The 25,532-nt window shown below is 41.9% G+C and overlaps 2 protein-coding genes and 1 long non-coding RNA gene across 23 annotated transcripts in view; 1 reads left to right on the forward strand and 2 right to left on the reverse strand.

The window, feature by feature from the left end:
• LOC309700493 (uncharacterized protein) overlaps nucleotides 1–25,532 on the reverse strand; it is a 2,098,293-nt gene that overhangs the window by 336,379 nt on the left and 1,736,382 nt on the right. The window lies entirely within an intron of this gene.
• LOC309700906 (uncharacterized protein) lies at nucleotides 10,425–16,691 on the forward strand. Of its 20 annotated transcripts, none has more exons than XR_014274802.1 (12): nucleotides 10,425–11,104; nucleotides 12,179–12,270; nucleotides 12,739–12,807; nucleotides 12,960–13,334; nucleotides 13,508–13,558; nucleotides 13,782–14,013; nucleotides 14,111–14,289; nucleotides 14,386–14,479; nucleotides 14,789–15,072; nucleotides 15,174–16,092; nucleotides 16,218–16,373; nucleotides 16,605–16,691. XR_014274802.1 is itself a non-coding variant. In XM_082524803.1 (12 exons), the coding sequence occupies exons 4-9, from the start codon at nucleotides 13,028–13,030 to the stop codon at nucleotides 15,222–15,224; spliced, it is 801 nt and encodes a 266-aa protein (XP_082380929.1). In that variant the 5' UTR covers nucleotides 10,425–11,104; nucleotides 12,179–12,270; nucleotides 12,739–12,807; nucleotides 12,960–13,027; the 3' UTR covers nucleotides 15,225–15,817; nucleotides 15,927–16,092; nucleotides 16,218–16,373; nucleotides 16,605–16,691. The 20 variants fall into 20 exon arrangements, 18 of the variants coding, with proteins under 18 accessions (XP_082380929.1, XP_082380931.1, XP_082380930.1 ...); XM_082524803.1 differs by lacking the exons at nucleotides 13,508–13,558; nucleotides 13,782–14,013 and having other exon boundaries at nucleotides 12,960–13,339; nucleotides 14,156–14,289; nucleotides 14,789–14,906; ... (1 more) ...; nucleotides 15,174–15,817; nucleotides 15,927–16,092; XM_082524805.1 differs by lacking the exons at nucleotides 13,508–13,558; nucleotides 13,782–14,013 and having other exon boundaries at nucleotides 12,960–13,339; nucleotides 14,156–14,289; nucleotides 14,789–14,906; ... (1 more) ...; nucleotides 15,174–15,697; nucleotides 15,927–16,092.
• Nucleotides 19,196–23,407, reverse strand: LOC309701532. 2 transcript variants are annotated; one of them, XR_014275032.1, is made up of 5 exons: nucleotides 23,062–23,407; nucleotides 21,672–21,894; nucleotides 20,877–21,001; nucleotides 20,116–20,278; nucleotides 19,196–19,785 (listed from the first exon to the last, which is right to left on the reverse strand). It is a non-coding gene; the product is annotated as an uncharacterized lncRNA (long non-coding RNA). The 2 variants fall into 2 exon arrangements; XR_014275033.1 differs by lacking the exon at nucleotides 23,062–23,407 and having other exon boundaries at nucleotides 21,672–22,050.

Below are 25,532 nucleotides of genomic sequence, written 5' to 3' on the forward strand. Positions count from 1 at the left end.
AGCGGTTTCGTGCCATAGTTCCAATTATCTGTGGGTTTCCCAGGTTTGCTGACCAGCAGTCATTTACCGATGGAACCCTGTAAACCCCCTGCAAGATGACAATTGCAATAAATGCCATTAGTTCAGGGAGGTCCATGAACCAATGAACATGCTCCATGCACCACTCAGCAGGCCATTTGTAAATATGTGTACAAATGGTTGGTTTTTTGTACTGTTTTCATCAATAAATGTCAGCAACAAAGGACATACACCCATGTGTGTTGATTTCTCCCTAAGATGGCAAACTGAAACACTCCAAGTTGGTGACTTTTGGAGATTTGTTTCCCTGGATGATTGAGAATGCATCAAGATGAAACACAAAAGGAAGCTCACCGCTTTTGTTGCTGCCATAAATGCCATTAGTTCAGGGAGGTCCATGAACCAATGAACATGCTCCATGCACCACTCAGCAGGCCATTTGTAAATATGTGTACAAATGGTTGGTTTTTTGTACTGTTTTTATCAATAAATGTCAGCAACAAAGGACATACACCCATGTGTGTTGATTTCTCCCTAAGATGGCAAACTGAAACACTGAAACACTCCACTCCCCCACCCCCTCAATCACTCAGTGAGTGATTGAGGGGGTGGGGGAGCTGCTAAAGGCGGTGAGCTTCCTTTTGTGTTTCATCTTGATGCATTCTCAATCATCCAGGGAAACAAATCTCCAAAAGTCACCAACTTGGAGTGTTTCAGTTTGCCATCTTAGGGAGAAATCAACACACATGGGTGTATGTCCTTTGTTGCTGACATTTATTGATAAAAACAGTACAAAAAACCAACCATTTGTACACATATTTACAAATGGCCTGCTGAGTGGTACATGGAGCAAGTTTTGGGTGGCTTGCGACCTAAAATCCAAGTACACAGATGCAAAAAAAATCAGGCCACTGTGCGATGTGTTCACTGCTACAGGTACACATGTGGTAAATGCAGACGACAGATACCGTGGCAGTGCCAGGATTGTGAGTGATTGCTGAAAATGTTGAAATGTACTCACTCACTTTTTATCATTATTTGTAAATATGTGTACAAATGGTTGGTTTTTTGTACTGTTTTCATCAATAAATGTCAGCAACAAAGGACATACAAAGGACATGTGTTGATTTCTCCCTAAGATGGCAAACTGAAACACTCCACTCCCCCACCCCCTCAATCACTCACCCCCACTCCCCTCCCTCCAGAATTCCTAGGTAACGACCTAATATACATATGAACGACTCCAGCATTTGACTGACTGCTCTCCGGCTTTTAAAGGTAGAAACGCAAAATGATGACTCCGCGGTCAATTTAGCCAATTTAGCTTCCACTTCCACCATTTGACTGCTCTCGGGTTTTATAGGTAGAAAGGTAGAAGCCTGGGGATGCTAGTGTTAAACAACACGCACTTACCAGCAGTTGTGTTACGTTTTCGTCAGGTTAGTGGCTCAGACCTAAAACAGCCCAACATTATCTCTAATTCAGGTCTGGACCCAAGCTGACCCATTAAAGTACGTGGTACTCCTTTTATTTGTACTTGTGTACTCAGGCATAAATTAGACTTTTCAGGTACAAACTAAATAACACAAAGAGGAGCTTATGAATAAGAATGAAACTGAGAGGCCCACTGCAAGAAGATACACACCCAAGTGCTGAGATTGTAAAGATGAAAAGTGAGCAGAGGAAAACGAGCGTTTCAGGACAACGAGGCGGTTTCCTCTTCTTCCCATCTGGCAGCCTCACAGCGGGGAGTTATGAGGTAGCCCCAACCTACCTCACATCTCGCCGCTGTGCAAGAACGAGCTCAGCAACACAAGCATCCTTTCTCAAGCATCCATACGTGCACATCTACAGTGCTGCATGCCAATGAACCCATTTTCTTGGAGCACCTACACAAGCTGCAATCTACAGATCGTGTTTCACAGCGCTACAGCGAGAGGCAAACACCTCCCTCTGTTTGTGCTTCATTCTAGCTTCGCCCTTCTCTTCCCAACCACACACACCAACACCTTCCTCTTGTGAATTTTATTTTAATCCTTAACATAAAGACAGCTATAAATTAGGATAATCAAACTTGATTTATTACCTCCTGCACCCCCCCACTGTGTGTTCAACAGGAAGCTAAAGACTGGTGCTGTTAAAGTGTTCAAAAAACAGCAGGAGCTCGGTGTGAGGCCACAGTGGGCCAAAAAACACAAAATGACCTCCAGCAAGGACAAAATGTATCTGGACGTCTCTGTGAGCATCTGTCTCACTGTGTAAGTGTAGCACAGTGTCTGTGTGTGCATGGCTGGGCAAGAGAGACAGCACAACTGAAAGCCAGCACTCAGACGAGGACCCGGTGCATCGTCTGTCTCATCTCAGCCAGTTTACTTACAAACTCTTTAAGTTTGAATTTTAAAGCCGACAATGTGCACAGGGCAGTGATATTTAAAATGAAGGTAAACTATTCCAATCTCTGCAGCCCCAATTGTGTATCTCACACACACACACAGTCCTGAATTCATTACTGAAGTCTCATCCAGACGTTCAATGTGCTCTGTAATTAAATTGAGACGTGGGGTCAAAATTCCCACCTAGATTGAGTGAGATGAAATAGAAATCGGCTCTCCTCTAACTGACTTTATAGAAATAATTGCATAAGCTGCATTTATAACTGTTATTAAATAACAGCAGCACACGAGAACTGAAGTGTAATCCCAGCACATTTCGCTTCGCTTGCACTGATTCTTTAGAGATGACGACCGTGGTGGGTAATTAAGGGCAAACAATATACAAGTGGCGTGAAAAATGGAGGCTGCATTACCTTTCCAAAGCTTCCTTTCCCGATGGCCCGCAGTATCTGGAAGTGGTCAAAGTTTACTGTGGAGAAAATGAGAAGCAGTTAGTGAGAACGTGTCAGTTTGAGCTGAGCTATAAAACAGGGAACATGACATGTACAGCACTGTGCAAAAGTCTTGAGCCATCCCTCATTTGCTTCCAGGGATCCGGACTTCCCTGTAATCTTTAAAGTGGTATTAAGGAATAGCTCTCCAGGCTTTTTAAAGTGTTTCTGATTTTTAATCCAGGGCTTGTATTTGACCACTTTTTGTCTGTTAAGACCCTTCACACTAATCTCTGAAACATTCAAACATAAACAGACACCTAAGTCAAGGAAAGGACCAGAAAACTTAACAAAGAACCAATTTTAAATTGTATCTTTACACATTCACTTGCAGCCTATTGCAAAAAAACAAAAGCCCACATCATTTGTTCTCACTTCTTTAGTTGAAGAATGCAGTTAATAACACCGTTAACACAGACTGACCTGGCAAAACACGAAAAAATAAGGGGGTGGTTCAAGACTTTTGCTCAGTACTGTATGAGAAATGGAAATGTGCACTTCACAATGTATCGCTGCACTTCGGCAGTACTGTGAAGATTAAATGTTTTTTCCTTCCCGATGCATGTGAAAGGTTAAGACTTACATCTCCAAATGTACTGGAACTGATTTGAACCAGAGGACTCAGCCACACTGTTACTATGTACCGCATAAACACGTTTACCGATGAAGGTAAATCAGACGCTGTCCTGACTGTGTGGCTAAATTTTGTGCTGAAAGCATCAAATCAATTGAATATGATTAACTTGCTATGAGAGGTTTTTACTCCAAGTGTGACTTTTTCTGGCTTCATACACCTTTCAGGGTCAAATTCAAGCACTTTGTGAGCACGTTTAATGTCCATTTTCAACATTTTCCAGCATATTACCATAAAAAGGATGCATATTTCACTTCGCATCACCTGAATAAGACCACGTGAAAGGCCAAATTAATAAGTCTTCTCATCAGATATTGATGCTTCTTTCTTATGTGACACAAAAAACAGGAGGAGACAGATCTTTGCTTGTGTTGTTTTTTAAGTTCATTCATTCAAAACTAACTGTAAGACGCTTAACTACATTGCAGTCTGTGTTATTGTTGTAGACCTAATTATCACCTTTAAAGTGTTTGTGCTAATAACATCATGTAGAGTAAGACAGGCATAGAGAACAGCACTGACTGGGAGAGGCTTTGAACAGATGACATACTCAGATCAATTCAACACTTTAGACTTTAAAAATGCACAAGCGTCTTTCAAAAACCCATTTATTTAATCTATCATCATTGATATTATTATGTACAGTTATAATGTACTGTTCATCTCCCTTAAATAAACAGGCAGCCTTAAAGTGTGAAATAGTCACTTGTCTACTGTCTCAGTGGCTGATAGTGCCCCACAGGCCTCAATGTCAGCTTGAAGCCATCATGTTTCAATTGTTTAATGAGAAACAGATTTTGAATGAAAGCGAGGAAACTTCCGTAGCACAAAAAAGTGCCTATTCTTTGTTCCCATATGGTTCAGTCATATTACCGTCATTTCCCCCTAAGCTGTTCCCAAAGACACCAGGTTAATACTTGAAAAGGCTGCAGCGATACACAAAAATATCATCAATATTCTGTTTACTTGGTGACAACGTCGCTTTTAGCCTTCAATCAGAAAGCCTGACGTTGGCTAGTTAAGCATCGGGCTAACGTTTAACGCTTTCACTTGAGGGAAGTAACTCGTATTACTGCTACTGCTGTGTAATCTTGGTTCAATTCACAGCATATTCTACAAGTTACCCTGCAATAACTAACTGTTAGAATAGCGCCACCGTATTGTATCGCACTGAGTGCACTTCAATCCTTTATCCCGCGAGTTTGCTAGCTAGCAAAATAATAATACCAATTTTAAACAAATAACATGTGTAACGTACACACTCGAGAAAATTATTTACTAGTACTTACGCAAACTCCCCCGTTGTGAAAACGTACAAATCCTTCTTGTATTTTTCGTTTTCCAGCAAACACTCATTAAAACGGCCTCCAGGCACATTAGCGCACTCACCCCCGACTGATCAGGGAGGGGGTGAGGGGTCACACACTGAAACAGACTAACGTGCAGAGGTACAGCCCAGGCAGAGAAATGTTGCTTTTAGACTTTGCGACTCGTTTTATTTCTCTATCTGATAAGAAAACTATTCAATCAGATAGTTATTTGTGGTGAATGAAATACGGTTACAGTTTCAAGAAGTTTTAAGCGCCAAATCCGAAATCCAAGCACTGCAATATTAAAATCCAATTCAATTTCTTGTTTGCTCCGAAATCTACGACATGACTATATACAGAAAAGCTTGACATGGTATGCAAAAAAAAACCCCCGAAGACAATACAAATACAAATACATGAACAAAAAAGGTTTTAACTGTCAGTTATGTCATTTTAAAATTTTCCAAAACTAACATTTTCTTTGATTGACTGATATTAAATTGATTAGGGTCAAGTTTAGTGTGAACAATATTACACAAACGAGCACGTGTGTGCGCATGCGCACATATGAGAATCCCTTCGATCGCTTGTGACGCGGTAACTTTGCTTTGATCCTTTCTGACGTCATAACTTTGCTTTGATCCCAAAACCCATAAATAGGAGCGCTCACCTGTTACTTTATGCTTAACGGACGTTGACCTGCAGCAACTGAAACCCTTTCGAGAAGTTTTGAGAGCAATTTACGAGAGAAACCAAAACAAGTTCAGTTTTGTTTCTCACCAATCCACAGCGCAAACAGACACATTACACCATGTCAGCCAACCCATCCTTCGGCTCAGATGAGCTTGGAATATCTAAAGGGACCATTTTGGGAGATCACCACATGGTGGAGGCTTTCCTTGGAGAAGGAAGCTTTGGTGTTGTAACGAAATGTCGCGATACAAAAAACAACAAAACGGTTGCTATTAAAGTCAACAAGAGCGACCCTGAAATTCTGCTCCAGGCAAAACTGGAAATTTTCATCCTGGAGCAGCTACGACGCTTGGATCCAGACAGGTGCAACATTGTCGAATGGAACGGCTATTTCCTCGATGGAGAGCGCATTTGCTTGAATTTCGAACTCCTCGACCAAAGCCTGTCAGACTACATAGGGGACCGGAATAACCAAGGTCTCCCAATGAGAGAAATCAGGCCAATTTTGAATCAGCTCGCAAATGCTCTGTTCCACCTGGGTTCTGTGGGAATAGTGCATGCTGACCTCAAACCTGGAAACATCATGGTTGTGAACCGCAGTGAGTCTCAAGTCAAAGTCAAAGTCATAGACTTTGGCATCGCATGTAACACCTCTGCAGTGATTCCTGGTGACTGTGTGGGGACAATTGGTTATTGTGCACCTGAGATTATGCTTGGCACTCCATATGATGAAGCAATTGACATGTGGTCTCTGGGGCTGGTAGCTGTGGAGCTTGCTACAGGGGTGCCTCTCTATCCTGGGGAAGACGATTATGACGTTTTGAAATTCATAATTGAAACTCAGGGTCAGCTACCAGATCATCTTCTAGAGTCTGGCTTGTACACTGACAGCTATTTCATCGAGGATAACCACAACGAACAGCGCTGGACATTTAAGACCCCAGAACAATTTCAATACGAGACAGATTATCGATCCAAGGAAACTCGATCGATAAAACTTAAGTGTCTCGATGACCTCGAACAACTGCTGAAGGTTAGGCGAGGACCGGAAAATGGCCAATCATTATTTGTAAGGCTAATCAAAGAAATGTTGGCCTTGGATGCAAATCAGCGCATAACACCCTCGGAGGTTCTGAAGCATCCCTTTTTCGACCCTGGCCTCTCAAGGAGAACCCCCTGCACTGACATGAATAGTACAGGGGGACAAAACCTTGTGCTCTCTCAGCAGCCTTCAAGCTGGAAAAGTCATGGATCGCAAAAATTCAGCTGCAGTTTCCAAAACTCAGTTGAATTTCCTCAAAAAAGAGACATCAACACCTCAGCCAACCCATCTGCCTCTGAAGATGATCTTCAAATAACGAAAGGGACCATTTTAGGAGATCACCACGTGGTAGAGGCCTTCCTTGGAGAAGGAGGCTTTGGTTTGGTAACCAGATGTCGCGATACAAAAAACAACAAAACGGTTGCTATTAAAGTCAACAAGAGCGACCCTGAAATTCTGCTCCAGGCAAAACTGGAAATTTTCATCCTGGAGCAGCTACGACGCTTGGATCCAGACAGGTGCAACATTGTCGAATGGAACGGCTATTTCCTCGATGGAGAGCGCATTTGCTTGAATTTCGAACTCCTCGACCAAAGCCTGTGGGACTACATTGGGGACCGGAATAACCAAGGTCTCCCAATGAGAGAACTCGGGCCAATTTTGCATCAGCTCGCAAATGCTCTGTTCCACCTGGGTTCTGTGGGAATAGTGCATGCTGACCTCAAACCTGGAAACATCATGGTTGTGAACCGCAGTGAGTCTCCCGTCAAAGTCAAACTCATAGACTTTGGCCTCGCATGTCCTGCTTCTGCAGTGATTCCTGGTGACCGTGTGGGGACAATTGGTTATTGTGCACCTGAGGTTATGCTTGGCATTCCATACGACAAAGCAATCGACATGTGGTCTCTGGGGCTGGTAGCTGTGGAGCTTGCTACAGGGGTGCCTCTCTATCCTGGGGAAGACGATTATGACGTTTTGAAATTCATAATTGAAACCCAGGGTCAGCTACCAGATCATCTTCTAGAGTCTGGCTTGTACACTGACAGCTATTTCATCGAGGATAACCACAACGAACAGCGCTGGACATTTAAGACCCAAGAACAATTTCAATACGAGACAGATTATCGATCCAAGGAAACTCGATATATAAAACTTAAGCGTCTCGATGACCTCGAACAACTGCTGAAGGTTAGGCGAGGACCGGAAAATGGCCAAACATTATTTGTAAGGCTAATCAAAGAAATGTTGGCCTTGGATGCAAATCAGCGCATAACACCCTCGGAGGTTCTGAAGCATCCCTTTTTCGACCCTGGCCTCTCAAGGAGAACCCCCTGCACTGACATGAATAGTACAGGGGGACAAAACCTTGTGCTCTCTCAGCAGCAATCATCGTTTGGGTGGCCAGAATTCTAGGGGAGCTAGAAAATTCTTGTGGAAAAAAAGCCCAAAACAATAACATCAACAAAAACAACCAATGAATATGGTCTTAAACTTGGGCACAATTTGGCTTGAAATCCATCAACTAATCTCTCAATATTCAAAGCAGAACAGCAGACAACTTACCATCACATCAGTCCTTCAATCAGACCTACAACAAACGTCTTCCTTCTCTCACCCCAACCGGTCGCAGCAGATGGCCGCCCCGACCTGAGCCTGGTTCTGCCGGAGGTTTCTTCCTGTAAAAAGGGAGTTTTTCCTTCCCACTGTCGCCAAAGTGCTTGCTCATAGGGGGTCATATGATTGTTGGGTTCTCTGTATGTACTATTGTAGGGTCTACCTTACAATAATACATACAGCCTTGAAGTGAGTGGTGATGTGATTTGCTGCTGAATGAATTGGGAACTAATTGGAAATCTGGATATTAATTAAATAAACCTGCTTTGAGCATCAATTAATTGTTGTTTGAAATTCTTTATAAATATATAAATATAGTGCCACTCTTCTACTGTTTAAATTGCAACTGTTTAAAACTGACTAATTTATTCATACACTTGAGCATAAACACACGCACAGTAAATGGCCTGTATTTGTACAGCGCTTTACTTAGTCCCCAAGGACCCCAAAGAGCTTTACACTACATTCAGTCATTCACACATTCACACACTGGTGATGGCAGCTACATTGTAGCCACAGCTGCCCTGGGGCGCACTGACAGAGGCGAGGCTGCCGGACACTGGCGCCACCGGGCCCTCTGACCACCACCAGTAGGCAACGGGTGAAATGTCTTGCCCCGGGACACAACGACCGAGACTGTCGGAGGCGGGGCTCAATCTGGCAACCTTCCAATTACAGGATGAACTGCGAACTCTTGAGCCACGATTGCCCTATATACACATATACTTTACAGTACTAGTCAGTGCTTACATACTAGTTCTTTTCCCTACTTTTTCATGCTTACTGGTACAAATGCCTGTTACTAGAGTTAAATGCTATCAATGTATTCTCACAGTTATGGAACTGTACAAATGCATACAAAATAACGCTCACGTAAACATAACTGTGCACTAGTTTGCCCTTATTGCTGCAGTTTGTTTCAAGTTGTTCTCTCTCACACACACACACACACACACACACACACACACACACACACACACACACACACACACACACACACACTATGTAACGTTTCAGCAAGAAAATACCGCCCCTCCCCCCCACAGTGACACCACCACCACTAGTCTGCACAGCTGACATGAGGCAGCATGGATCCATCCTTTCATGCTATTTATGCCAAATTCTGACCCGACCATCTGCATGTCAGAGCAGAAATCAAGACTCATCAGACCAGGCAACATTTATCCAATCTTCTCATGTCAAATTTTGAGAACTGTAGCTTCAATTTCCTGTTCTTAGCTGACCAAAACGCTCTTCTGCATTCTTTGGTTGCAACAAATGGTTGTATGAGCTACGGTTGCCTTCCTATCAGACATTTTTCTCTGACCGTTGACATCAATAAGGCAGTTTTTCCAAGAGAACTGCCTTTCACTGGATATTTTCTCATTTTTGTCACCGAAAAGGGTGTCTGTGTTACTTCTTGTCTTATATATATTGTCTCTGTTTTCCTCTGTCCTTTGTCAGTGTCTGTTCACCTACCCCTGTGTCTCCATATTCCCAGTGTTCAAGGTTTCCGAGTGTTTTCCCAGTTTAGGTTTTCATGGTTGGTTCTGTTTGCTACTCAGCCAGAATAAACAGCTCGCTCTTTTTAAAGGCTCCAGAATGGATGATGGCATGTTCGCATGTCTTTATGCAACACTGAGTGTGCTGAACTCAAGGTAGGCCTAGTTTCATTTTCATGGTCATTATTATCATGACAATGATTACGCCTTATTCTGATTATTTCTCCCTTTTGGAGATGTAACATTTACATGAGGGGTGTAGGAACATTTCCCCCTAAATATTTTTAGATAAATTTTTGTTGAAGTCACTGTTTTTGTCGTATTGATGATGCAGCTAGAATAAGTGCTTTTAAATAAAAGAATAACCATTCAAAGTGCTCAGTGGTGAAACTGTAACTCTTTCAGAGTTTGACAGCTGGACAAGTGATGCCGTATTTAAAGAAACATGAGATGAGTGCAGCATATTATCTGAACAGAGATCATTCAATGAGCAAGAATAAACACTGAAAGAGAAACACTTCACTGTTGATTATCATATGAAGTCTAATAAAAGCTGTTAATCTGTTAATATCCTGCTAATCTGCATACAGCAAATACAGAACATGCGACTTTAAAGCATCCAGCAAAGTGATAACTGTCCTCTGCCCACTAAGTAGTGACTCTACAAAAGATTATTTTCAATATCATCTTTATATTATATTTAGTTATTCTCCAGCGCAACAATGTAAGGAGCTCTGTGATTGGTTAGGAAAGGACAGACTGGCCACCTCGATTTTTCTTCACTGCACATTGATCCATAGCTTTGCTCTGTAAAGGCTAACAAAGTGCTTTTGCTTTACAAAGACATTCAGCGTCGGTATTCACTCTTTTAAAATGCCACTGAACACTGGAGTGAAATGGAGCCCTGATCCTCAGAGTTTTATTGTTGCTAACATTTCTTATAGATAGCACAGATAGTGCCCCACTGCAGTAATCACTCATGTCTAGATATTCCTGTTAAAAAGGAGTTTTTCCTCCCCACTGTAACATGGCAAACATAGCAAACGGATAATCCAGCTGAAGCTTCAGACAGCCGTCAGACAGTGAAACACTGCCATCTGCTGGACGCGAATAACAAAGACGCTGCTTTGACGGGTGAGGGAGTTTCAACAAGTCTGCAACGACTCAAGCATCAAACTACAGAACTATTCTAGCGGACATGGTGCTCTAATGACTGCTTCATTAACGCAGGTCAGAAAGGATCAAACATATCAATAAATCATAAAACACAAAACGTCTCTTATTGCCCAGGGCTCAGGAAGTGAGTGTGTTCCTTATAGCCCAACACGTTCTCACTCCCAACTCGTCAAACGTGTGACGCATGGTCAGGCTCCCTCTGCTTCACTTATGGACCATATGGACCACCAGGTAAGACCATTTAAACGGACAGCATTTATAGAATGACTATTAAAAGTCTGCGAGTGTCAGTAATGTTAATGTGGTTATGTTAGTAATACACCGAGTGCTAATATAACAGCTTTAAGATGCATTTGTAGATATTATTACGTGTTTTACCGTCTTTATGGTGCTAGCTTAAAGTTACGGTGTAAACGTTAGCTTATATTGGAGGAAAGCTGTTACTGTTTAAACGATGTTAGCACAGAAATATTAGCTTCTGTCATGACTGATGAAGTTACTAGTTAATAAAGTTTCCAGTAAAGTGTTTAATCGCAGCCACAGACTGACAGCAAATATCTCGATTAGCTTCAGTGCATCTGTAATAAATATGTGCAAGTTTCAGTGCTTCGTTTAAACTGTATGATACTTATACTGACCCAGGGTCAGTGTAAAATACAATCCTAGCTGTGTGAACAAAGCCTGGCTGCTTTAATCCTGCATGACAAACCTCAGGATGCAGGTTATTATTACTCTTTCCTGCTGGCACACCTGTCACACCTGAGAGTCAGCTAGAAACTCACAGTGACGTGGACATCATGCAAAGACTGCCAGACTCTGTAATACTGCAAATGATCAGTGACTCAGGTTATCACTAAACTTTAAACGGCACCTCTGTGTCTCTGTGTGCTGAACATCTAGGATTGAGTCAGGCTGCATTGACTGTGGGACTTTAATGTGTTAAAAGCAGGTTGAAGACGGCTCAGAAACATTTGAAGATTAAAATTTAGCATTATGGCTGCTGGTGGTTTGTAAAGCCTCTACTCAGCTGTATTTTTGTTACTAATTTATGTTTGTTGTTGTTTAACACAGATTTCAGAAGAGCAAATATGCTTAATAGTTTAACTAGATTTCATTTGTCAGTGTGGGACTGCTGAGTCACCTGAAGAACTCATTTCATTCATTCTCCACATGATGTTCATTTACAGAAATGTTTCACAGGAACTGATTTCTCCCAAAGGGTGAACTAGTGTGTTTCCATAGATTACCTCTGTATGAATGTACTTCTTAAATGAAGGCAAGTGTTTGTCCTTTTTTGTTCCTCAGGTACAGTACGTGATATCAAGGGCAGGCGGTCATCACTGGGGGTAGACAAGAAGCAGACGTACTTCCAAGAGGGAGCTGCAGTGAGGTCAGAGGTCAGAATCTGAAACAGCTCAGGTTTATATTTTAGAGGTTATAAAAAATCAAAATGTATTATTTAAAGAAACCTTTAAATAATAGTCATAATTATGATTATTATAAGAAATATCAAACATTTAAGTGGATTTTCTGTTACACATATCGTGTTAGCCCTGCAATAAACTGGCAGCCTGTCTTTGTCCTGTATCAGCTGGGATAGGCTTCATCCTCCTGCAACCCTGAATTGGATACATTGTATTCCAATTATGTAATCTGATCATTTACAAACTCAAGGTATCTAATCAAAATGTAAGTGATGCCGCCCTTGACAGACAGGGAGATTTTATTCCTCAAAGACCATCATCCAGTCGAAGTACTAGTTGCCACGTGGTCAGTGTTCTCACAACCATTGATTTTATCTCACAACTTGTTTTCACCAAAGAATTTCAGTAAGTAAATATTCTTCAATCTCTTTTTCCCCCCAGTGTCTGCAGATCAGCATCAGTGTCCACGTGAAGAACCTAGTTATGTTGCCAGTGTCAACCCAACAAAAGGTACTTTACCTTCTTGTATATATTGTGATTCCTTTACTTTTATATTTGTTGTTATAGTTGAGTTAGGCAGGGCTTTTGTGCAGTCCTAAGAAACATACTGCCTAGAGTGTTTTTCACTTTGTGGAAGAGTTTCTTTATTTTTTTTCTGTTAGTGTGTGGAACTGAGGTGCTTCGTCAGGAGCTCCTTCAGTTGTTGGAGGATGGAGAAGAGGACGCAGCCATGACTTGTGAGACGTCGTCTGAGTCAGCTGCTACTCACTGGGCGATCAGAAACATGGTGTCCTTGCTAAAGTGGAAAGAGGCCAGGCCTTGTCTTATAGACAATATGTTAGCTACTCTGGATCCACAGTCACACCGTGTGTGTCAGTGTGGCAAACAAGTAGTTGTGAGGTGTCTGGACTGCCTGCCTCTTCCATTCCTTTGTGCTGACTGTGATATTGCAGTTCACACACGCTTTGTCCTGCACAGCAGAGAGGCAGTAACAGGAGGGTTTTTGCAGCCTTCATCAGAGTTTCACAATCCAATATGTACGGTTTTTAAGTCTTATGCATTTATTGCTATGTACTATGAGTGTGTGCTGTTATTGTATATTTATTGTGTATCATTTAATTTCCAATTCTTTTTATATATATTGTGTGTTTTTAATGTTAGTTCGGCTGTTGCCTGTGCAAAGACCAGACTGTGTGTGACTGCCCAGCAGGTAACGTTGAGGTTTCACCCGGTGCAATTGTGGCTCTTGTAACCATAAATGGTAAGTTGCTCTTTTGTCACACAGTACATACACAATAGATGTGTTTGCAGGTTTTATTGCAAATTGTACATTGCTACATTGTTTTGAATTACCCTCGGCCCGCAGTATATGTGGGCACCTGTCAAAGGTCATTTGGATTTACCAGACCGCTTTGAAAACAACATGGGAAAAAATGAATGTCTTTGTTGAGCCATGACTGGATTTCTCCTTATCCTTCCTAAAGGCCGTTATAACCTTGCACTGCCAGTGGTGAGCTGCACCAGCTGTGGCCTAATGTGGTCCCCCTCAGTTAAGGACTTCCAGGGTGGTGGATATTGGCCTGGCACCTTAAATTTCTGCACCCTGTTTTCAATGGATGTCTTTCAGTCTTTCTATGACATTAAGAAGCTGCAGCAGGGATGTCACTTAAGGCCTTTGTCAAAGTGCTGGATGAACGAACAGCCCATTTTGGAAGGGTGAGTTTCTAAATTTGTCAAGTTTAAGGAAATTGTGCAAATCAATGTTTATGATGACTGTCCGTGAATATTCTGTTGTTTGTCCTCTACTTAAAAGACTGGCCGAATATCAGCTGATGCCTTCAGCAAAAGTTTCTTGGAGTGGAGTGCTGTAAAGTTTGAGGTGGACAGGATGTGCAAGGAGCCATGCTTTAGCTGCCCTGCCTGCACTCCAGACATGCTCGCCGTCTCAGTTGATGGAAACTGCAAGCTTTATCGCTTTCAATCAAATGCAAGGTACGTTATGCATTGTGTACATAAATCAAATATGGATTTGTACAAAAATTGTATTTTGATGTTTCTTTTCAAACAACTGTCACCGTGTTCGTTCAGCACTTCAGAGCAGGGGAACTTTGAAGGTGTCTTCATTGAGAAAGATGAGGAAGTTGCTGAGTTTGTGAAATACATCCAGAGACACACAAATGATGTAAGATACACATATATATCAGTGCTGTCAGCGTTAATCTTGTTAAAATGACGTTAACGCCATAACCATATACTCATACGTGTGTGTGTGTGGATACATATTTGGATGGGTGGATATTTATTTTGTTTTTCTCTTGGTGTTGTCGTAATACTATTTACTTGACTTTATCTTAATGTGTACTTCATTTTGAGTAGCTCACACTTGGATGTGCGAGGTATACTGCAGCTTGTAGTCTTGGATACGTTTAAGACATTTTGTTATAAGGTTGAATGAATTCAGCAGTCATGTATTGTGACCTCCTTTCTATAGATCAAATGGGGAGGTGCGTTTCAGGATGGGGACGGTTCTACAGTTGGAGAAGAGGTGGAACAAGTAAACAGTTTCCTGTCTAGGGCGGCCATCACAACGAAGTACATGTCTAAAGCAGGTGTGTGTCTGTGTGTGAGATTCCACTCAGTCTCCTGCTCATTCATTCTTATTTGTATACTAACTGAAATGCAGGGCGAACAGACATGCTGAGCCTCCTGGCTTTGGGCTGGAACAAAAGGAAAGTGGAACAACTGGGCCGCACTTTGAGCCAGAGATATCTAAAGGTCATTTTTTCAACACCCATTTTAATGTGTGTGGTAATGGGGGGGAAACACCAGTACTCTAAAAATGTCCATATGAATGACATTTATTAATGTATTCTTAGATCATAAGGATCTTTAGAGAACAAGTGGAGCCTGAATGCGAGCAGAAATGAGCTGGGTGTGGATGACGACACACTGCAGCAGTGGGCTGAAGGTGAGTCTCAATATAATGCACTCGTGTATAACAACAGGACCCACCATGGCCTCATTAAAGAACTTAGAGTTAAGATCTTTCTGACAGTGTCAACAAACAATGAAAAATAAGCTTGTAAAAGCAGAATTGATGGCAGAGTTGTTGCGTTTGATCAAATTGGATTGGACCTGGGTTGAAGTGATGTCGTACTAGTTGGTTTTATAAAGCTGAACACCAACATACTTGTTATCTCATGATAATGCAGCACATGAAGGCTCCAGATGTCTTATAATGAATATCATCAAGTCAGTGATTACAGAGTCCACTGTAGTTTGGTGACTGTTACTCATCCTGTGTTCTGATTAATATTCCTCTCACTTAGAAACGGATCAAACTGATGGCAGCCTTGGAGCGTTGCAGGCACGAGTAGAGGAGCTTGTCGTCATCATCAGAGTGCGAACACAAAGTCTTTACAGACAAAATGGTGTCACAGTTTCTTTGAAACGGACCGTTTGATGCTCAGTTTGTACAGCTTGTACAGCTACTTTGTAAACAGAATAAAATCAGATCCAGGTTTGTTTAAGCTGGATGTGATTTGTTCTAGCAAACGAATTGATGAGTGTAGATTAAAATGTAAATATATGCATTATGTGAAGGTGTTCCTTTTTATGATTATTTACAGATAGCAACAAGAGGCGACACAGAATTCACAAGGTCATCTTAGATGAGAAGAAACGCTTGGCGGCTGCTGTTGACGACTACAACAAGGAAACAAGCAACAAAGCAAATCGTATCCAGTGATGCCCTCATGCAGAGCGACGTTTGGCCCTGGCAGAGCACAAGTGAACGTAAGCTCTTGATTTCTAAATATCCTTTTTAAACAAACTCCCAGTATCTGAGCAGTAGTTGAATGTTTTGTTCTTGAATCATAATATGCTGCTATGTTTTCCCATCTGATGTTGTTAAACTGCAGCTGCTGCTGACCTCCGGACAAAGAGAAAGGTCTTTGAGAAGGTGATGGCTGTGAGGCGCCTGAGAGAGGAGGAGATGATCCTTTGCAGGGAGATGCAGCATCACTGGACAGTGTTGCAAATGCGATCTGTGGTGTTGGGGACAATCTCCTCAGACTGTAAGCACATCTTTTATTTATTTATACATTTGGTGATGAATTGATTGAAAATAATAGCAGATGCTAAAGTCTTACTGGATCTTTTACCTATATTTGGGTTGCTAGCTAACACTGCCTTCTCCCTTAAAAAAAGTTTAATTACATGATCCTAACTCCTTGTGTTTATGAGGTGAGTTTTTTTTGTCTGTTTGTTTGTTTTACTTATATTTAATAGTTTTGTTGTTTTTACAGCCTCCCTTGTTGGCATGTCGGAGGATGCACAGAAAGGACTCCATAGCCTGGTTTAAAAACAAAGTGAACTGAAAGCTGAAACACTCAAAGTAAAGGACGTGTACAAGAGAATCCTCAGCCACCAACCACTCCTGGAAATGGACTCGGAGGAGGAGGAGGACGTTTCAGACGATGAGAGTGATTTGAGCACTTCTGATGAAGACTGATTGTGTCATCATTGATGTTATGTTTGCTAGAATAAAAAGTTAAACACATCTGTTTAATGTGATTTTCATAATGTCTGTTTTAGAAATTGCTTATCAACAGACATTTTACATGTTGAGAAGAAAAATGTAATTCCCTTGGTGCAGTTGTTTACCCTGAATCATTCTTTCCCATCTAATTTAATGACTCGTGTACATGTTCAGATACAATAACATAATTGAATTCATGGGATGCTTTCTGGGCTGCTCAAATTACCACAAAATGTAAAAGCACCAGGCAGCACACTCACAAGGACATGTTTTGTTCAGTGTTTTGTTGAAGAAATCAACAAGTACAACTGAGATGTTTGCTGTAGTGGTGTGTTTGTTAAGAAGCATGCCAGCACACTGGTGAACTGACAGTCCCAGAATGCACCCGAGCCAGTGACTCGCCCCAGAACAAATGACATTAATTATCTAGAAAGACAACCGTGATCAAAGACTAAGTAAAAGAGTAGGAAACAAAAGATAAGGAAAGGTACTGTGGGGTAGGAAAGAAAGGCCAGAGCTGTGCAAAATGACCTCCAGCAGGCCACAAATATGCACGTCTGCTCAAACGGTCAGATACTGACTCCATGAGGGTGGTATGAGGGCTCGACGTCCACAGGTGGGGGTTGTGCTTACAGCCCAACACCGTGCAGGATGTTTGGCATTTGCCAGAGAACACCAAGCTTGGCAACTTTGCCACTGGCGCCCTGTGCTCTTCACAGATGAAAGCAGGTTCACACTGAGCACGTGTGACAGAGTCTGGAGACATATTGGAGAACCTTCTGCTGCCTGAAACATCCACCAGCATGATGGTTGGGCAGTGGGTGACTAATGGTGTGGGTGGCATTTCTTTGGGGGACCGCACAGCCCCCCGTGTGCTCGGCAGAGGTAGCCTGACTGCCATTAGGTGCTGAAATTAGATCCTCAGACCCCTTGTGAGACTAAATGCTGGTGCGGGTGGCCCCGGGTTCCTCCTAATGCAAGACAGCGCTAGACCTCATGTGGCTGGAGTGTGTCAGCAGTTCCTGCAAGACGAAGGCATTGATGCTGTGGACTGGCCCGCCCATTCCCCAGATCTGAATCCATTTGAGGACATCTGGGACATCACGTCTCACTCCATCCACCAACTGCACCACAGACTGTCCAGGAGTTGGCAGATGCTTTAGTCCTGGAGTCTGGGAGGAGATCCATCAGGAGACCATCTGCCACTTCATCAGGAGCATGCCCAGGTGTTGTAGTGAGGTCATACAGGCATGTGGAGGCCACACAGACTACAGAGCCTCATTTTGACATGTTTGAAGGACATTACATCAAACCAGATGAATGATTCTGTATTGCACTGATCAAGGAACCAACCCAATAGGAGCTAAAGGCATCCTCTTCACATTACTTAACATAGTGAGTTTATACTATGTTTAATGTGCATTTTCTTCATCAGTCTAGAACATAACATGTTAGCGCTCCCTGGTTCTTTTTGGAGACAGATCCTGAGACAGCAGGCAGCTTTGGAGAACTCATGCCAGCTGTGGTCATTAAGGAATCCTTTGATTTAATATTGATTTCATGACAACTATCCTCAGGCACATATTCCTGGATATATACAATGACACGAGTAGACACTAACCCACGGCAGTTTGGTGCTATGACAGCATAACTAAGGGCTGACCTGAACCAGCCCCAACTATAAGCTCTATAAAGAAGTGAAGTCTTATGCCAACTCTTAAAAGTCTTGACCATGTCCACCTCCAAAACTCATAATGGACGTTGGAGGTGGACAGCTATCAAGCTCCTCACAGAGGAGCAGCTTGACAGCTAACAGCTCCCAATTTACTTTAGTCCAAATACATGAATTCAAATTGAGGTGATAACTATTTATCAACAGTATGAATGTCTGTTCCCGTCCAACAAAGTTGTTACTACATACCATGTTGAGCAGGGCTTCCACTTGACTTTAACTTCTTCTTTGTCCTGAAAAACATGATATAAACAAACAATTAATTCAGAAAGACATGCAGGTTGCATACAAAAAGGAGCCTACAAACATTTGTGTACTGTTGAATGGCTCAATATATTATACAGTTTACAAAAACATAAGAACCACTACAATGCTTGTACTGCCAGCATCGAGTGCATGTCAGCAAAGCAACACTGCTTACATTGTGGCTCACAAGCTCCACTCCTTTTCATCAAAACCAAAATTTTATCTACATTCTGTTTTTTACACTTTAAATGCATAAAAATATTATTGATTACAGGATAATACATTAATGTTAATATCAACAATAAGCTTTTTACTCTGAAGTTACAAGTATAAACAATGCTGTTGCATTTACACTTACATTTTTTACTATAAGTATGGAAACAAGTGAACAGCATTTTATAATAAGTTTAACTGGAATTCTGTACACTGAAAAACAAACAACAGATAAAAAACACAAACAAACAGCCAGTGCCTTCATCTGTCCATTAAATGTCAAACATCGCTTTGACCTGTAGTCTCTGCTCGTCAGCACATGCTTTTAAAAAGAGCTCCATGTCCTCTGCAAACTGAAAAACAAAGAGGAAGAAGTCCCTCTACACAAAAACACTGTGGATGACAGGCCAGGCAAACATCTATTGACCTGTTTGAATGCCTCCTCATCATGTGAGCCTTGAAGTTTTTTTGTAAGAAGACTAAGACCACAGTGAGGACGTTTCATTTTCATGGACTTTCCACAAGCCCCAGTTTCATTTAGCACAGAGGGTGGAGCACATGAATGTTCTACCCAAGATTCAGGAAATGGTTTAGATGCTGGAGACGAGACATGGAGAGGGAGACGAGGCTCCACGGAGAGTTCAGTGGGGAGCAGTCCTGAATGCTGACATGACAATAATTGCCTTGCCATATCCCCACGCTGTATGACTGTCATGTTACAGAAGGGCAGTGAAAGTGCACCGGCACATCATTTTGTCTGTAAGAGAGAAAAAAAGAAAAAACATGTAATTTAAATGTAGTTGTATAGAATGCAGTCAGTTTATCTAACAATCAGATTGTACATATTAACAAAAATATCCAAGCCGTCCTCAATAATGAAAGCAAAATGGTGTGGATCACAAGAGCTGTCAGGAAATGTGGTGAACAGGAAAAATATTTAATGAAAACACTTTTTTCTCTCGCTGATGAATGAACTGAACTGTACAATGTGAAAAATAACTTTTAAGTCAACAAAGACCTGCAGAGGTGCTGAAAAGAAGTGCATATTTATGACTTTAACTATGAGGTATATTTAATACCAACATACCTTTGAAAGGCAAAGCACTTTGAATGTGTCCATTTATATGCTGCTCAATCTTTGCCCTGACAGCAGGGCTGAGAGTGGGGCACAGAGGGCAGTGAAACAGCCAACACGTGGTGCATTCCTGCAATTCTGGCCTGGAGGCAGAACTCCAATTTGATATTTGCATCTAAAACAGAGAGAAAAACAGATAAACACCATATACACATTTAAGTTCAGGTTTTAGCAGAAATAACACGTTACAGTTAGCATGTAAGAGATTTGGGAGAAAATTCTTTACAAAAACATAATTTACAAGAAACTTTTATTTGTGACATACGTATCTATTGACATATAAAAGACAATTGAACAAAGGCTAACTAACATCTTGGCAATAAAACAGAATAAATAGAGAATATTAGTATTTATACATATATAAAACTCTCTGTGACGACCTTTACAATGTTTTTGCAGGTGGAATGAGAGACATGAATAAAGTGCAATATGCAGTAAATGGAACAATGTGCATTGATGTTACAGATCGTGAAAAGTAGTGAAGTGAATTAGTTCATAACAAGCAAAAATCAAATACGTTTGAAACTGACCACTAAATGCTAACCAGAGGTGTCAAAAGTGCACATTCTTACTAAAGTTTAGATGCCTCGGGGGTCTGACCGTTGTTGTAGCGCTAACAAAGTGCCAACGTAATCAGTGTAAGCAAACTAGATGATTCCTACAATTATATAATTATTAACGGCAAATTTAGACATGAAAGACTCTGTAACAACCTTTACGATCCACTTGCAAGGTTTCCACAGTCGATGGCTGTATCCCAATTCAGGGTCTGCAGCCTTAAAGTTCGCAGCCTCAACGGTCCATGAACTCTGAACATCTGAACTCTGAAGCATGAACTCTGTGTCAAAGATTCAAGCTGCAGTTATTTATATTTCCTATCACCTTAAATCTTCACTCAAAGACACTCAAGTATCTGTGACAGTGTGTATATAGATGTATCATATATAAGAGAGAAATATTGTTATTTTAATATGTTGGCATTACTAAATGTGGCTCAGTGCTTACATATATGTGTAAAAAGCAAATGTACGAGCTGTGATAACTGTGTCTGATAGAATGAAGAGTAGACTGATAAATGAAATATTCCTTTATTGGGTGAGAAAATCAGACCATGTCATAACTGCTTTAAGTCATACAGAATAGACATCAGAGCCTTAAACAGGCTGACTTCTGCTAAATGGGTCAAACTGGGCAGAAAGTCTACAAACACATAACATCCTTATAGAAAATGATGTAACACTATAGATCAACTTAGCTCAGAATATATAAAGCATATAAACAATCACAGCAATATGATACAACAAACACAGCAGCTACTGATCCAAAATACTCAAAGCTTCATAGAACTGAAACAAACATTTATTTTTAGCTCCATTCTGCTGCTGATACAGACTTTAGGTTTCTGAACATTAAACTTGTTGCTGCCTTTCATAGTGTGTAACTTGAAGGCCCTGAGTACTTTCTCCCACACTGGAAACACTGGGAGGATAACATTATTTGAACATTACCTAATAAGACTGATTCAGGACAGACAGTTATGTTAAACTTTCCTAGCAGTCCTTCACAAACAGGGAACAGTCTGTCTATTCTCTCCATCTGTCAGCTGCTGCTGGCTCTTCCTCCTCCTCTTCCTCACACACTGCTGAGTTTGTCCTGGTGGATCATCAGGGCTGCAAAGCCTCACAGATGATGTGCAGCAGTGGGTCCCTCAGTCTGTCCTCACTCTGGACACTTGCAGTCGTCACACATGGAAATCAAATGTGTGATAAGGTGCAGGATTCAAACACAAGTGTGACTTATAAACACATGTTCATACTTTTATTCCACAATCAGAGAGAAAGAAACAGAGAGAGAGTGCAGGACCATAGCTGGACTCGCCATCGGGCATACCGGCATTTGCCCGGTGGGCCGCTGGCGATTTTTTGCTTTTATGGGCCGATCGATTTTTTTTTTTTTTTGGAAGGGTATAAATAATGAAAGGTGTTGGATTGGCCAATTGGTCATGATCGACTCTGGGCTGGACCAATTACAGCCGAGGAGGGCGGATGCACCCTCCCCCTTGTTTAGCAATCTTATAGATGAACTAAAGAAAATGGAGAACAAAAAAAGGAAAGAAGGTGCAGAAAAAATTAGGGCCAAAAAGAAACAAGCCCTTCAGGCAGACGCTGCCAAATGTGTAAAAATAACTGAATTGTTTGGCGGTAGCTGTGGCATAGCTTCCACAGATTTAGCAACATCAGCAAGTGGTGGAGGCCAGCAGGTGGATAAGGGAAAGGGGAGGCAAGAGGAGGAGAGACCCGAGGCGGCCACCGGTCATAGTGGCAGAGGAACTGAACTTCAGGTAAGAAGTTATGACCTGCTGTCTATCTGTGTCAGATATAAACCAAGTTTAGTTGTAGTTTGTTTTCGTTGTGCTGACTTTTTACAGTCGCTTAGAATAACTGGTACTAGCTAGCATGATGGAGTTTATATACTGCTGGGCGGGTGCTATGAAGTTACTGATAGTAAATTTTATTTTATGCTTAAGGTTAGTTTCTCAAACTCCTCAAAATCTTAACAAATTGTGCCAATCCTTACATGTTGCACCAGGCTGATTTATCATCAAAAGTGGAGAAGTCTGTGACAGAGGAGACAGAAGAGCAGCAGAGAGAGATGGAGCAAGAGAGAGAAATAAAAGAGCAGGAGATGGAGATGGAGAGATGACTTTATGTCATCCATGAGGGATGCATTTGACATATGTTTCACATATTATAGCCCAACAAGTTACTTATAGCAATTTAAATACGAGCAATCACTTTTTGGCAGACAATCACTTTTTGGCACAACACCGGCTATTTTTTGTGTTTCTTTTTATCGCTCTGTAGCTGAGTTCAATTGAAAGCCTGCATGCGCTAGTACCTCTTGCCACAAGTTCCCAGAATCCTTTGCGGTTTTTACCCCTGAATGACGTCACATTTTTGGTGGGCCGGTCTCTAGTCAAAATGCCCGGGCCGATTTTTTGTCCCAGTTCAGCCCTGTGCAGGACAGACAGACAGGTGACAGTCTCAGGTGTACACACTGCTACACAACAGCACCAGAGAAGGAGGATTTAGTGTTTGTGTTATTACGAGTGCTAAACAAGAAGAGTTCCAGATGGTGCAGTGGACACATGTGTGACTGCTGTGATTAAAGCATCTTTCTTTCAGCTTAACGAGTGAACCGTCAGCTCGTTCAAACACACGTTAAAGTCCGTTTGGCTCGACACCACCGAACAGAGGCAGCAATATAACATTAACAGTGCAGTGAATCCTGCTTGTGCCGTGATATTCAGGACTGCAAACCGAGCAGCATCACTGACTTTCAGCTTGTTGTGTTTGTGGATAAATGACTGACTTTAATTATCCACAAAATCATCACATTCTCTGTAGGATTAAGGTCGACTATTGAACAGCGTATATTTTAAAGTAAAGGCTTTAAAACCAAGTAAACGCTGAAAGTACAAACATCACTAATGTCACATAACTTTGCCAACATGTGGCCAACAGGAATGTTTTAATGTTTTTCATTATTAAACATTTGCACATAAATAAGTGACATAATATTCAGTACTTACTTCTGAAAGTTTACTCTTCAGCCGCCCCTCTTCCGCCGTTTTCTTTCGGCAAAATTATCCACACCCACCGCCGCGCCGTTCTCTCAGAACTGAAGAAACTTCTTGGATAAAACGTCTTCAAGAAATTTAAAGCAGTTCAGACGCTTTTCTTTCCCAGCTCCTCAGACTGTCCACCCTGTTAGCTTCGTTAAGCAGCCATGAAGAGTAGAAGGCCAAGTATGAGTTTCAAACAATAAACACATTTATTTTTAAACCCTGCAAATAAACAACATTAACATCAAAAGTTTTACATTTCCTAAATGTATCCCACAATCTGAATATAACACCCACTTCCCCACGTTTGATCCGCTGTGTTAAATATGATTAAGAACAGAATTCAATCATTTGCAAATCCTATAAACCAGTATTTTAAACAAAGTGAGAAAATGAAACATTTAAAGAAAAATATTAGCCCATTTTGAATTTGATGGCAGCATCCTCTCTCCAAAAACTAAAGGCTTTACGATGTTTAGTGCTGGACCATGTTGGTTAATGTGTAAACTCAACAGTTTCCATTTTGATTAACCTGACCAACATCTAACATAGAACACCTTTGAAGTGGACCTCGCAGCCTGTGGATAACTTCAAACACGTCGAGGTCTTCAGAGGCTGAACTTTGACCCAGCATCACAAGGAGCGCCATAAACACTTGTTACAGTTATTAGAAGGAAGCCAGCCTTTAGACATCCCCACAACGACATCGTGACCAAGGGTCTGTTGCATGATTTTTAACATGGCTACAATGTGTCGTCTGCTGAGTCATCGTTTAATACAACAACGTACTGAAAGAGAGCATTCAGCATCTGACTGAGCTGGACTAACCTTCCCTTTCAAAAGTGAAAACTGCAACATAAAACTGGAATACAACCAACTTCTAATGAAATGTAACATTTTATAACATGAACACAGATTCCAGGTGAGCTGTGTCTTCCAGGACTGGATTTACCAGAACAGGTATGAGGACGGTGCCTGACGGGCATGTACGAGCTGGAGTGGATCCCAGCTAACACAGGGTGAGGAGACAGACGACCGTTCACGCTCACACTTATTCACCAGTTAACCTAACCCCACTACCTGAATGTGTGTGAACTGTGGGAGGAAGCCAGAGTCCCCTGAGAGGACCCACACAAACACGGGGAGAACATCCAACCTCCACAGAGACTCTCTCTGCACTAAAAGCACAAAATAAAAACCACACCATCATGTAATTTAAGAAAGGCGGTGGAGAGGGTGAGCAGTTTTAAATTCTTGGGGGTAACTGTGACCGAGGACCTGTCCTGGGGCAACCATATCACCTCAGTTGCACGGAAGGCCCAACAGCGCCTCTACTACCTGAGGAGACTGCGGAGCGCACACATTCCCAGATCTCTGATGTTGAACTTCTACAACTGTGCCATCAGCAGCGTTCTGACGTATGGATTTCTAGTGTGGTTCCCCAGCTGCACCAAGGCCGATCAGCAAGCACTCCAGCGGGTGGTGAAAGAAGCTGGCAGAATTATTGGAACAAGTCTGCCAGAGATCAGTAATATCTTCCCCACTCGCTGTCTGAGGAGGGTGCACAGTATCCTGCGGGACCAACATCACCCTGCGCGCCACCTTTTCCATCTGCTGCCCTCAGGGAGAAGGTACAGGTCTATACAGGCCAGAACATCCAGACTGGCCAACAGCCTGTATCCACAGGCTGTGAGGCTCCTGAACTCTCTGCCCCCCTCTCACGGACAATAACCATATCCAACTT

The sequence above is a fragment of the Aulonocara stuartgranti genome (assembly GCF_965226115.1).
Source record: "Aulonocara stuartgranti genome assembly, chromosome: 3".
Lineage (NCBI taxonomy): Eukaryota > Metazoa > Chordata > Actinopteri > Cichliformes > Cichlidae > Aulonocara > Aulonocara stuartgranti.

Bases quoted from the DNA above. Each gene is read 5' to 3' on its own strand.
- LOC309700906 (XM_082524793.1), top strand. From the start codon at position 13,028: ATGACTTGTGAGACGTCGTCTGAGTCAGCTGCTACTCACTGGGCGATC. The intron at 14,290-14,385 runs GTACGTTATGCA...GTGTTCGTTCAG, and splicing joins CGCTTTCAATCAAATGCAAG to CACTTCAGAGCAGGGGAACT. The intron at 14,907-14,980 runs GTGTGTGTCTGT...ACTGAAATGCAG, and splicing joins GAAGTACATGTCTAAAGCAG to GGCGAACAGACATGCTGAGC.